Below are 13,375 nucleotides of genomic sequence, written 5' to 3'. Positions count from 1 at the left end.
TCATTTCTTGCAATGTCAAGGGTACATCCAATATATGGCTAAAACTCTCATTTCTGTCTAATACGCCAGCATACTCTTGTTGGAGTTGTTTCCTCCCCTCGTTTCCCCTCTTCTGTAAAATTATTAGAACTATGAATATCTTTAAAAAAACCTTTACCATTATTTTTGATTTGTCTTCATTTGATGTCCTATTTCATCTCCTTTCTGTATTACTGGGTGTTGTCCTTCTTTCTGGACTCCCCTCATCTTTCTTAGCATACCCCACACATCACTAATTGGAGTCGTTCTTCCAATTGAGCTGCAGAATTCCCTCCATTTCCTTTTCTTCATTTCTTAGGTTACTTTCCTTACCTGCGCCTGTGATTTTTTTTTTTTTTTTTTTTTTTTTTATGCTCGGAATTTATGCATTCCTGTTAATGTTTTCTAGGCCTTTTCTTTTTCTTTCTTTCTTTCACTACTTGACTACATTCTTCTGGCCACTATAGCTTCTTTTCATTCTCCCTTTACTTACTGGTATTGCTGCTTTGGTCCCCTTTATTGTCATCTCCCTAAAATTCTTATCAATGACTTCAATACCTGCTTTTTTATATACCCGCTTTCCTTGAACTGACCCCATTTTGCCTTCTTCAAAATTATTTTGCTGTTCCACACTTCTTTCCACTGTCTCTCCCTCACTCAGCCTCTTCATGTTATTTTGTTTTTCACCCTGACCTGTGTCACCTGTACTTCCTTTTGCATCACCCCCACCCCCACCCCCACCCCCTCCCCCTCCACAATTACAACACTTGGGTTGTTTATGATTCTTGCACTGTACATGCTCATGATGCTTGCACATCTGCTCTTTCCGTCGCATGTCATTGCTGTATGATCAAATCTCTGAAAGTTAAAACACTTTACTGGTTTGGGCACATATTCCCTCCCATTGTATGTCACATTGCCAAGTGACACTCTCTCCGACACTCTCTCACTCCTCAAAAACCAATAACACGCTTGTCATATTCAGTTCCATTATTGGAGCCGTGAGGGTGCTTTGCGTCCTCCCCCACCCCTCTCTGTTTTCAGCACCTATCTCCAATCAGCCCCATCACCACCGGTATATAAGCCTGCCTGTTCCAGGAAATCATCGCCAAAGTATTGCAGTTACTTCCAGCGGTACCATGGCCCATTTACCTCCCATAAGTCACTCTATTCATCGTTCCCTTTTTTGACTCTTGTGTCTCCTTGTTCTCAGTTCTCCGGCTGCTCTTGGATCCAGCTACTCCCCATACATGAAAACGCTCTTACTATTCATTCTCACCTCATCCCTTAATCTTTGCAACCACTGGACCTCCCTTAGTGCTCCTCCTCTCAAATTTGATTTCATTTCCTCCATTGATACCTCCTCCGGTAGTGCCCAAATCAGCCCTTTACTCCATTTAACCCCTACTTCAACCGTACTCAGGCATGACCTTATACCTTCCTAACTCCTTCATCCTGCATGCGGTTTCCCTTTGCTCCTCATCTTTACATATAATCAGTAAATTCCCATCACTCAACAACCCTCGGCATTTTAATATCTCCTAATTGGTTAAGGATCATTTACCCAATCTCCCCACTCTGACCCATTCACAGCTCAGTTGAGCCTACCCGCCAGCTCTGTCTTGGATTTGCAGATTTTTTTTCTTCATGTCGTTGAAGATGGATCCTCGCCTCCGACCACCCAAACCCGTATTCCACCCTCAGCCTCTTCCCCTCGCTTTTGTCCAATATCTTTCACCATAAACGGATTTTTGTATTCGAAAACCGCTCTACCGCAATGTCCCCCGTTGCTCGAAACCGCCTCCACTATCACTCCTCCCGCCTTCCCTTGACCTTCTTGGTGTGCACACAGCGCTTAAGACTGGGAGGTGATTACAAATCGCTCCCAGGTGCACGCATCGCATCCCAGACTGGGAGCTGATTGTCAATCGGCCCAGCCCCTAAGGGAAACACGAAAAACACAGGTAAGAACCAGCTGACAGCAAAAAGCAAAACAGACCTCAGACAGAACTTAACATCATCACTGTTCCATATTGTCTGTATTTGTGGATAATCGCTCTCACAGTGTTTTGCTGGAGTCCTAAAGTTTCAGAAATGGGTTTGTAACCTTTTCTAGACCTATTGGTGTCAATTACTTGATTTCTCATCTGTTCTTGAAATTCTTTGTATCGTGGCATTTTGTTGCAGCTTTTTTAGATATATTTCGGGGGACTTCATTTTGTCAGACAGGTTCTATTTAAGTGATTTCTTGACTGAAAATGTCTGGAGGTAATCAGGCTTGGGTGTGGTCAGTGAAAATGAACTCAGCTTACCAAAAACAAATTGCTAATTCATGATTTACAATAACTTTTTTCCCCCCACACAGGGCCAGGTAGCTTTCAATAGTCCGACCCCCACCTTCAGTTTTTTTGTTGTTTTTTTTTTTAAATCACCATTTCAAAAACAGCATTTTATGTTTACTTGGGTTATCTGTCAGATGTTTACATTTGTTCGATGATCTTGAACATTATCGTGGGGGGAAACTGTGCAAAAAAAATACGAATTTGAGAAGGGGCAGATACAGTTTCACAGCAGTGTAATTTGCTGAAGTTTCTTGTTAGAACAGTATCTATTCTATGTCATAGTGTGGACTTATCATGGTATTTGAAGATATTGTTTTCACGTTAAAACACCAAATGATCAAGTTATTTCAAGATCTAGTTTTAGATGAAAGTAATATAAAGGGGCAATGTTCAATGATATTAGATGTGTGACGCAAGAATATGGCCAGTTTACACAATTCAGCTACATTCTACTTTATGCTTTCTTTTTGCATCATTGCTTTATGTAACCACGTACTGTATTGACCCTTAATAGGCCACAAGCACAGCAACAAATCCCAGTGTCAGTCACCCTAATTGTTCTTTCACCCAATCACTACTGCCCGAGTCAGCACTTTGGTGCCTATGTGTGTACTGCTGGCAGCACCTGAGCTGAGAGATTAGCCACACTGATCTTGTGGAGCTATTATCCAGGTTAGCAATGGTATTACATTATTATGACATGATTTTGAGTTATAAAAGGATGCAACTCGAGGCAAGGTTAAAAACAATAATGACTACTTCTGTGAAATTTGAATCGTCGAGGAAGTTTCAGTTCAACTGCACTTTCAAGTACTTTTCAGTTCATACAGGCAAAGGCCACAGCGTGCTTTACGGGCGTACCTGTATGATGTGTTCTTGTATGTTAGTGGCTGTTCTCAGGCGGGTCCTTGAAGGCGTCATGAGGTCCGTCGGTCCGCTTGCGTCTCCAGCGCCAGCGCGTCAGGGCCAGGTAAGCCTCTTGCTCACAGCCTTTGCAGCGAAAGCACACCCTGGGATGCGATGTCCTCCGAGGAGCGGATTCCTTATGATGCGTGATAGATACGCTTCCTGACCTGACCAATCAGATGTCTTGATACTTCAGCGTTGTCTTAAAAGTCCACTTCAATTGCAAAATTCATTTGACTATATAAACATAGGGCAACAGTTCACCGTTTGAATCGATGCTTCGGCTTTACTGTGTAGAGTTTGCATGTTCTCCCATGCTTGAGTGGGACTGCCTCCCGAATTCCAAAATCATGCATGTTAAGCTAATTGAAGACTCTAAATATACATATCTCATAAGCCTTAAGTTTACTGGCGTCGTTTCCTGTCACCGACAGCGGAGGGGTCGATCGATCTTTAAATGTTTTTGTTCAACAAAAAATACGTTTAGGGATAAAAAGAAAGAAATTGCAAAACATTTGGACATTCCTTTATATGCTGTTGACTATGTGACTATATATATATATATATATATATGTTTACTTTGACCTATGGGGTGGCCTATGAACTCTGGATCAACAAGTGGCCTTGCTAACATGTGAGATAACCAGGACAAAATGACTCAAGAGAAATTCTGCTGATGCTGAGATAGCCACAATTATATTTCACTTCATAATGAATCACACATAATTTAGGTTCTCGTGATTTCGTCATTGTCACCGACCGCAGAGTGGTTCGCTCGCTCGATTTCCGTGCAGGCAGCGTGGGTTCGGTTTCCACGCCGTGACAGTGCGAATGTGACTTTGAATGGCTGTTGTTGTACTTCGCCCAATTTCAAGAGGAATTGGAGCAATGTTTGATTGCATGCTTCGTTTGAAATCTGCCGCTCAATAAATAATCAATTGAATAATATTGGTTTTCTCTCTCTCTCACACACACACACACAAACCTAGACTTTCGACATAAAGCATTATAAACAAGTTATGCCACGACAGGCGTTGTAAGGGAAATCAACATGGCTGCGCTATAGAATAGTTGGAAGCAGCGAGTGTGGCCCAATAGTGTCCTTCGGTGGAAGTTGTGCATTTTCCGGCAAAGTCTCCGCACACTTCAGACGCCAGCTGTGGTGCCCTTGAGCCACACACCGATACCCTAAACCACGGGTGTCAAACTCAAGACGCGGGGGCCAGATCCGGCCCACCACATGATTTTACGTGGCCCGCAAAGGCAAATCATGTGTGTCAACTTTCAATTTAACAATTCTTGTTCAAATCTGTACCAAAATTTCAAATTGTCATATATCATAAATGACGGTGTTGAGATATCGCAAGCATTTTTGTGTTACCAAACATTAATAAAGGTTGAAAAACCCATTACCCTTAATTTCCGGTTCCAAAACTAGGTCATAGATTTCTTGTGTAAATATGATGAGACGATTAAATATTTTGATGTTTTCACAGTCATAACGGCACTCTGAGGGAAACCGTAACTACAAGGTGGCCCGCGACAAAAATGAGTTTGACACCAGCTGCAGCCTGTAATGGCTTCAACGCGGAGGTCAAATTTGGTGAATATGCACGGAAGCGTGTGTGTCATGACAACAAAGATGATTCCTCCTCTTCTCCTTTCATCTTATAGTGCATTGTGCGACATGTTTCACATTGCGGACAATGATTTTTATTTTTATAATTTTTATTTATTTTTTTCCCATTGCGGAGGTGGCAAATCTTACGCCAAGTTAGAAAGCCGCCAGCTCATATGGCATCGCCATTATCAGGTGCGGACACGTGTACGGTACTTAGACAGGGTGTGGCTCGACCATATGCATGCAACACTGTTCTTCTTTTGTTTAAATGTGGGTCTTTGCCCGTGTTATATACCCCCCCCCCCCCCCACCCCACGCCGGCACTGTTAGAACACGAATTACACAGATGATTACATTTCTCCAAAGCATTCTAAGCAGAAACTGCGTCGCTTAGCAACGGCAAATCTGCGCCGCCGGCAACTGATAAATAATATTCATTAATTAGTATCATTTAAGAAAAGAAACCCGATTGAACATGCGCTATTAAACCAAAAGGCCTGAGGCGCAGGGTGACAAAAATGACACATTGGAAAGGTTTGACGCCTTCTTGTAACGAGCCCCCCGACCCCCCCTCCCACCCATGATGATTAATTTTCCCCCTCGGTTGTAGAACTTCCCCGCTGCTGCCGAAACTTTATTTGACAAGTCTGCGCGGCGAAGATGTTCAAGATGGGCACAACCAGCAGTGTTGATGCAGATTAAAATAGGACCCATAGCGGATCGGATTAAAACTAATAGGCCATTTCACGTGGCGTAACGTGTCATTTTCTGGGCTCCGTGCCCTTGTTTGTGCGGCGAGCATCCGAATTACGATCTAAACTGAAGCGCGGCTCCTTTCCAATTCTAAAAGCGGCGAGCGCTCGACTACACGCTTCGAGTAATAGGCTTGAAATGAACCCACAATGCACTACGAGCCGATTGTGCACGCGACCTCGGACGCAGGCGCACAGGTGCTGCTGTGAGCCCTTTTTCTTTTTTTTAAATTTCAATTCTGGCAAGTCACGTGACTGCACCAGCAAACTGGGGGGAAAAAAGCGCGAGGGAGGGAATCCCTCCAGTACGTCGCGCTTCCTTTCCAAAGGAAACCCACGCTTGTGCACTTTGTGACGCAATTGCCCATTTTAGGAAACGTGCGTCAACGGACCCAATGGAGCGCGACAAACAAGCGAGGCCCTCGCAGAAGCTTCTGACGTCCGCAAATGTCTTCGTGCGCGTTTGAAGGAGTCCATTTCGCTTGCATCCGCGCTGTTATTCTTAACGCCAATATCCATCGGGAGGAACACAGCTGTCTATTTCGCCACTATATCCAAAAAGACGACCCCCCCCCCCCCCCCCGCCTCCTCTTCCTCTTCCTCCTCCTCCTCCTCCGGCTCCAGTTGCAACGCCCATATGCGTGACGTAGGTTCTGTGGTCGGCGTTGAAAAGCAGTTGCACTTCTCGATAGTGCCATTGAAGTGAGTCATCTCTAGGAAGTGTGGTTTGGAAACAAAAAAAAATATATATAATAATAATTTAAAAAACAAAAAAAACAACAACACCACCAACATCGACGTGTTCCGTGAACGCCACAGGTCGCGCGTAGACGGCAAGACGGTGGGAAATACAGACAAGGATCGACATACAAAACGACTCGAAAGCGAGCGTCAACCTGCGTCGATCTGAACTTGAAGTTCAAGTTCGCGCACCTTGCGCCTCTCGAATACCAAAAACGGACAATCGTCTCCAAATACTTGACGTCACTCTGATGTTCCAGGTGACTGCAAACCCGCGACTGCAACTTTGATCAGGTCTTTTCTGGAAACGCGCCGTCCAACCGGAGGATTTTGATTTTGATTTTGATTCTGATTCCAACCACCCCCCTTGTCCCCCACCACCACCAGCCCGCTGGTGCCTTCGACGCAAGCGAGGATTTTCTACCTCCGACTCCTGCGCGCAACAAGTCTGCCGGCCTCTTCTGTCTTTCCCGGATCATGTACCAGGAATACTCCGGGAACTACGACACGTCGTCCCGCGGCAGCAGCACTTCCCCGGCCCAGCCCGAGTCGTTCACGAGCGGCAGCAGCACCATCGGAAGCCCCATCTCTACCTCAGCCTACCAGGTAAACGCTCCGGCAGCCTCATCTGGAAGCTGCCGCTGCAGTTTAAACGCGATGCCAACGGGGTCGCACCCGTGACTCAACTGTGTGCGCGCACGAATCCCGGAGTTGCCACTCTCGGGTGCGGATTTGATGCATTGGTTTGAACGTTGCGCGCACACCCAAAAAAAAAAATAAAAAAATAAAAATGCCAACGCCGCTCTAATCGTCGAGATGTAATTCAGCCTACAACGGATATTTCTTAACCTGCTGCGTACGGAAAGCACCTCGAAAAACCTCTGTTGCTATTTAACTGGCGCTATTGAAAACAAAACCCAAAAAATACATTGGAATCGGATATTTGCGTGTATGGCGCCCCTATCTGTCACACATACGGCGATATCAATTCCATATCGTGGAGTCTGGGAACTGGACACGCGATAGAAATCCGATTCGGCATTGAGGGTGCGATGCGTTTAAAGGTCCTCGTCAACACGTGAGATGACCGGGAGACATTTTGCGGACGCTATGGCAGCCACAGTTCGATTTTCACTTCATAATGAGTCGCGCGTCACGGTGAACTGTTGTCGAGACGAAAACGTGGAGGGTCGACATCCAGGAAGTCGTCGTCTCTGAGGAAAAGCCTCACGCAAAAGAATTTCCCACGACGACTTTCGGTGGAATTTATGGCTGCTGCTTTGCTTCTATTGGAATCTCGTATTCAATTCAATTAAAACGCAACCACAAGGAGAGAAAGATCAAATGGGACTTTTATGTTTGATTTTGGGGGAAAAAAACAACAACAACATAGGCGGCGCCCCCCCCCCCCACCGCCCCCCTCTCTCCCCTTTGCGCGTTCGACATGCCTCAACTGCGAAGTCCTCCCCAAGTGCGGCGCGCCGCTTCCCGGTTTACTGGAACTGACCGCGTTTCACACGCACTGAACAAATGAGTCACCGGATCAACAAAGTTTCGCAAGACTGCCGGGATATCCGACGGAAGGTTGGGAATAACTGGAATAGAAGGACGTGCGTAAATAACGCATAGACGCGTGATTAATGGAGCGGCCCAAAAGTTGTTCCGAACAACTTGCATGGCAACAGATAACAGCCCACCTTGAGCTTCCCCACATGATTCACAGCTTGTGTCACTCACTCCCCCACTAGGTGGACTGAATCATTATTCAAAATGTGGTAACGGCCTTATTTGTTTTTAGAATGTTATCGTGACCGAACGTCCTCTGACTCCTTCCAGAAATACAGGGTCGACATGCCCGGCTCCAACAGTGCCTTCATCCCCACCATTAATGCAATCACAACCAGCCAAGACCTTCAGTGGATGGTGCAGCCCACCGTCATCACCTCCATGTCCAACCCGTACTCCCGCTCCCACCCGTACAGTCATCACCTGAGCAACGGCCAGGGGCTGCTGGGCCACAACCCCCTGGCCCGTCCCGGGGTCATCCGCTCCATCGGGGACGCCAGAGGCCGACGCAAGAGGGACGAGCAGGTGAGGGGATAGCGTTCAGTCGTTTTGGGGGGGGGGAAAGGGACCTGTCGTGGTGTCGGTGGCATAAAAAGGAGGGGGAGGGGGGGAAAGCATCGAAATATCAAGTACTATAAACTAAATATACATTACCAAACAGTTTCCCCCCATAAGCACATCGTCTTTGCATTACGCCCGAAGGCGGATAATGTAAGACGTGCGCGTTGCCGAGACACTACCGCATTCCTTGCTTTTGATTCCCCTCAGCTCACCCCAGAGGAAGAAGAGAAGAGGAGGGTGAGGCGGGAGAGGAACAAGTTGGCCGCCGCCAAATGCCGCAACCGCAGACGCGAGTTGACGGAGATGCTGCAAGGGGTGAGTGAGAATCCCAAGAGTTCGCCGGGGATCGTGTCCGCCGACTGTACAGATCAGGGGTGTCCAAAGTCCGGCCGGGACGGCGTTTACACGCTTCGAACAGCACAAATTCGACACGTCCTGTAAAGGTCACAGGTCAAAATGTTGAAGGAGAGCACAGTATTTTTCTAAATGTAATGTAATATAATAATTTAAAAAAAAAAAAAAAAAAAAAAACGTAACAAAAATGGAGTGTTCACACTTTATTTCAAATCATTTAAAAAATTATGATATATATATGTTTTTTGGTATCCAAAAGTGCTCAGCATATGGTTAGCGGCAGCATATTGGATTGGTTTTAGTGGGCCTGTATGTGACCCTCAGTGGAAAGAGTCTGCTGCGGATGGACCTCCTCCTCTTGCCCGTTAAGTTGACGATTAGCGATGATAAATGGAGCTAGCAATGTGGGAATGGCGCTGAGGGTTGAGGCAGAAAGGGTGACGAAAGCTCAACACAGCCTGGCAGCAGCACAGTCGTTTGATGGGTGAATGCGCTCCACACCTTAAGTTGCAACCTGGCAATACTGGTTTCCCCCCCTCCCCTCCCGCTCATTGCATAAAAGCCTGACGCAAGTATGGAGAAGCGTTCTCCTCGGCAGCTGCGGCCCTCTTACGGAGCCGCTAACCTGCAGCATCCAAATGAACCAATCAGCCCGATTTACGATGAGCTCGAGCTTGTCGAGACTTCCAAAACTCCCAGGATTGGAATTCGCCGTCGGCTGCAAGCCTCCGCGAATGCAGGACAAGCGGCAAATTGGAATCGGCTCCCAAAACCCGGCCACGCTGCGAGTCGCTCCCACCAAAAAGCAACAACGGCCTGTCGCTCCTTCGAGGGGAAACAAAAGCCTTTCTTTGGCATGGCCAGCTTTTGAATTCCAAATAAGGAAATGTCACACTGTGTCCTTTGATCACATACACCACCTCTTTTGTGCACCTCCTTGGAAAACTACTTCCTCATACCTCTGTACCCATGAGTCAAAGTTCTCAGACAGCATGTCATCTTATCTTGCCTGTCTGTCTTGCATCGGTGATGAATTGTGCATTATGATCCCTGCACACAAACACACACACACACACACACCCGGGCGCTTATTAGATGGCACAAAAGTTGAAAACAAAGACAAAACGCGCATAAATGATTTGTTGCCGTAATCAGATCAACACTGCCCTCTTCTGGAAAACCGATGTCTACAATCATGGCCCTTAAATTGATCAGCGGTTCTCAAACCTTCTGACCAAGTACCACCTCACAAAATATTTAGCAAATATAATGGATAACATTAAAATGCATTCCAAAAAATACAAATGCTGAGGTTATAATCCTAAAAATAAATCACATTTACTCTACTAAGTTTAATACAACTGAACTGTACTTACGAAAATGTACAATAGTTAGTAAAAAGAAACCCAAGTACTGTACAGGAAAAGTAAAAACAACAAAACTCTAATGTACTGGATTATGGTTTTTTTTTTTTAATAAACCGTTGCATCTCTACAAGCTGCATTCTGTTTGATTGTATTCATGTTTAAAATGTTGTCAATTTTAATTGACAATCATCATACCGTCATTGTGTAATCATAGTGATTTCCAAACGAACAAAGTGTGTTCAAAAAAGTACCTGTCACACTTTTGATGCTTTCCCCCCATAATCTTTCATTTCCTTTTCTCAAGTCTGTGAGATAATTTGGGTCGAAATTTCCAACATTTCCCTTTTTCAAGCTGTTTCCGTTGGTCTTTTTTTGCCTGGCAATATCCAATGTGTAAATAATCTTTATTTTTAATATAAGTATGGTAAACACCTTTGCTCCGATCGGCGATATCACGGCATCTTGTGGCGGCCGAGCGTTCAAAGCAATGCATCCTTCATCTTTTTGCCGACGGTGACCGCTGGCTTTATTTCATCCGCAGTTACATTATACATTATAAATATACTTAAGTGTTGTTGCGCAACACAGCATACGTATGGCGGCGGTGGAGACCCGCTCGCTTAAAACCCAGAAACGCTGTGTTGGCGTTCAGCTGAGTTGTGTGGATGGGTGCCAACCGAGGTGTAGGCAGCTATTGGAAATAATTAGTAACTATCTACGAAACAAAGCCATGGAAATCTGATCCGCTCTCAAGCAGCTCATTGCCGTTTGCCTTCAAGGGAAAAAACGCATTTGTCAAACTTCAACCATGTCACAGATTCATTTTGACCTTTGTTATTTATAAAACGGGAGACAAAACATTTGGATTTTGCTGGCATGAGAACTAAAAAACAAAAACTCACATTCTCGTTTATGTCTAATCAGGAGACCGAGAAACTAGAGGAGGAGAAAGCCGACCTGCAGAAAGAGATCGAAAGCCTCCAGAAGGAGAAGGACAAACTGGAGTTCATGCTGGTGGCCCACAATCCCGTGTGCAAGCTGCCCACCGAGGATCGCCACCATCAGCCTCCGGCGCACCATCAGCACCATCAGCACCATCAGCAGTGCGCCCCCCTGCCCTTAACCATGCGCCCCAACGTGGCCGCCCGGGCCCACGTGGTGGTGAAGCAAGAGCCGGACGAGACGGAGGAAGCGCTGCAGGGCAAAGCCCAGCATTCCGTCATCAAGCCCATCTGCCTGGGTGGGATGTACTGTACGGACGGAGACAGCCTCAACACGCCGGTGGTGGCGGCGTCCACCCCGGCCGCCACGCCCAACGCCCCCAACCTCATGTTCACCTACCCGAGCATGCTGGAGCCCGACAGCCCCTCGCCCTCCTCCGAGTCCTGCTCCAAGGCCCACCGTCGCAGCAGCAGCGGCGGCGACCAATCGTCAGACTCCCTCAACTCGCCCACCCTCCTGGCCCTGTGAGCGCGTGCGCAAAGCGAAACACTTGCGAGGATCGAAAGACCCCAAAGCACATTTGGAGAAGCTGATCACGTGAGCAATCCCCCCTTTTGGCAGGGAGACCCCACAAGGGCTACGCTGCGTGTTTCTTCTTGTCCCGCCTCAGTCTGTTGAGTCGGACGTGTACGTGTGTGCAAGCAATCCTTAACGCGTCATCGCTTTGCCATCTCAACTTGTTTACTCAAGACTCTTTACTCCCTTGAAATCTGGCCATTCTGAGTTCAGATGATTATACAAAATGAGTTCTTAATATATCTATATCTATATGAATATATTTTTAGAAGAATGAATTAAAAGCCATGACCACTTGCACTCTGCCAGACGAATCAACAGAGGTCACAGCACGAGAGACACTGAGCAAACGTTTCCTGATCTTTATTTTCATGTCAGATGTTTCCTTTTATACCCCCCCTCGCAGACCTTGATTCATCTCTTCATCCACTGTATTTTATGTACTGAAAAGAAGAAAAAAAAAAAAAAAAAGTGTTTTGGAGACGTTGTCTTCTCCCCCATCTGCCTGTAGAAAAGCATCATGGTCTTCGGTGTTACGAATTGATGGCGCCTTCTTCACCTTCTATTTTGCCAATGTGGCTTGACTGCGTTAGTGGTGGTGTGCTTCACCTCAGTGGTTCTGTACCTGATCTTTACACGTTGAAGACAAACGTGTGTGTGTGCGTGCGCGCGCTTTACGTTGATGCCAGGGATAGCGCTCAACATTACCCCATCATGAAGAACGCAGGCTGTGTGATAGTCTTACCAAAGGGACAAAATAAATAAATGGGGCCGTTGTGCAACATCAGGAATTTCCCTAACATTTTAAGACGATGTAGAAGCTCTCACATTTTCCCTCTTTTGCTCACATTGTGGAAATAATAAAGGTCTTACCTTTGTCAACACTGCCACTCAGGGCAGTTCAGGTTTAACGAAACCAAAAAGGGTTGTTTGACACTTCTAATCCTTTTCTTTGTTCATCTTTGTGTTTTGCTCAAATATGGAGAGAAAAAAAAAAAAAAAAAAAAAAGCCACTGTGGTCTAACCGGACTGTCACCAGCTGCCAATGATGTCAAAACCCTGTTTGTACTGTGTTTGTAAAGCTGTCTTTTCTTAGTAAAACAAAACAAAAACAAAACATCAAGGTACCTGTTACCCAAGTGGAAGCCTGATTGGCTTAAAACAAAGATCAATCATAAAGAGTGTTTTTACAATACAGAAGGAATAGTAGTAAGACAGCTGGCCTGGGATGAAACATGACCACCACGGGAGGATTTTTAACAGGTCTAACAACTTCAATCCACAAGGATTTTGGTGATTGTACCGAGAAGGACAAAGTACTGATCGTCGAGACATCAATCGACACTTCAAACATTCCTAAATAATTTTTTTAGGAGTTAAAAGTTAAATGATCATGCGCTGGATGCAGACAAATGGACGTTTTAATACAATGTGCTGCTGCTAACTGGGTGGAAATATTTGTTTCTTCTCTCTCTCGGCAATATTTGGGTTTCATGCAGATGCAAGAAGAATTTTTAGCTCGTGTGTGACAAAAAAAGACAAAAAAAAAAAAAAACCAAAAAGAGAGTCTGTGTGTGTGTCAAGATTGTTTGCAGCTCCTCAACACACGTAGGAAAGCCATTGACGTAA

The 13,375-nt window shown here is 45.7% G+C and overlaps 1 protein-coding gene across 1 annotated transcript; it reads left to right on the top strand.

The window, feature by feature from the left end:
* Positions 1–6,275: 6,275 nt before the first annotated feature.
* On the top strand, positions 6,276–13,323 carry fosl2 (FOS like 2, AP-1 transcription factor subunit). Its single transcript, XM_061695407.1, has 5 exons — positions 6,276–6,640; positions 6,768–6,986; positions 8,217–8,471; positions 8,715–8,822; positions 11,153–13,323. Exons 1-5 carry the CDS (start codon positions 6,632–6,634, stop codon positions 11,696–11,698), a joined length of 1,137 nt encoding a protein of 378 aa, XP_061551391.1. The 5' UTR covers positions 6,276–6,631; the 3' UTR covers positions 11,699–13,323.
* The last annotated feature ends 52 nt before the right edge of the window (positions 13,324–13,375 follow it).

This window comes from Phycodurus eques, chromosome 14 (genome assembly GCF_024500275.1).
Source record: "Phycodurus eques isolate BA_2022a chromosome 14, UOR_Pequ_1.1, whole genome shotgun sequence".
Classification (NCBI taxonomy): domain Eukaryota; kingdom Metazoa; phylum Chordata; class Actinopteri; order Syngnathiformes; family Syngnathidae; genus Phycodurus; species Phycodurus eques.
Note: the sequence above shows the minus strand (reverse complement) of the source record. Positions and strands in the feature narration are given on the sequence as shown.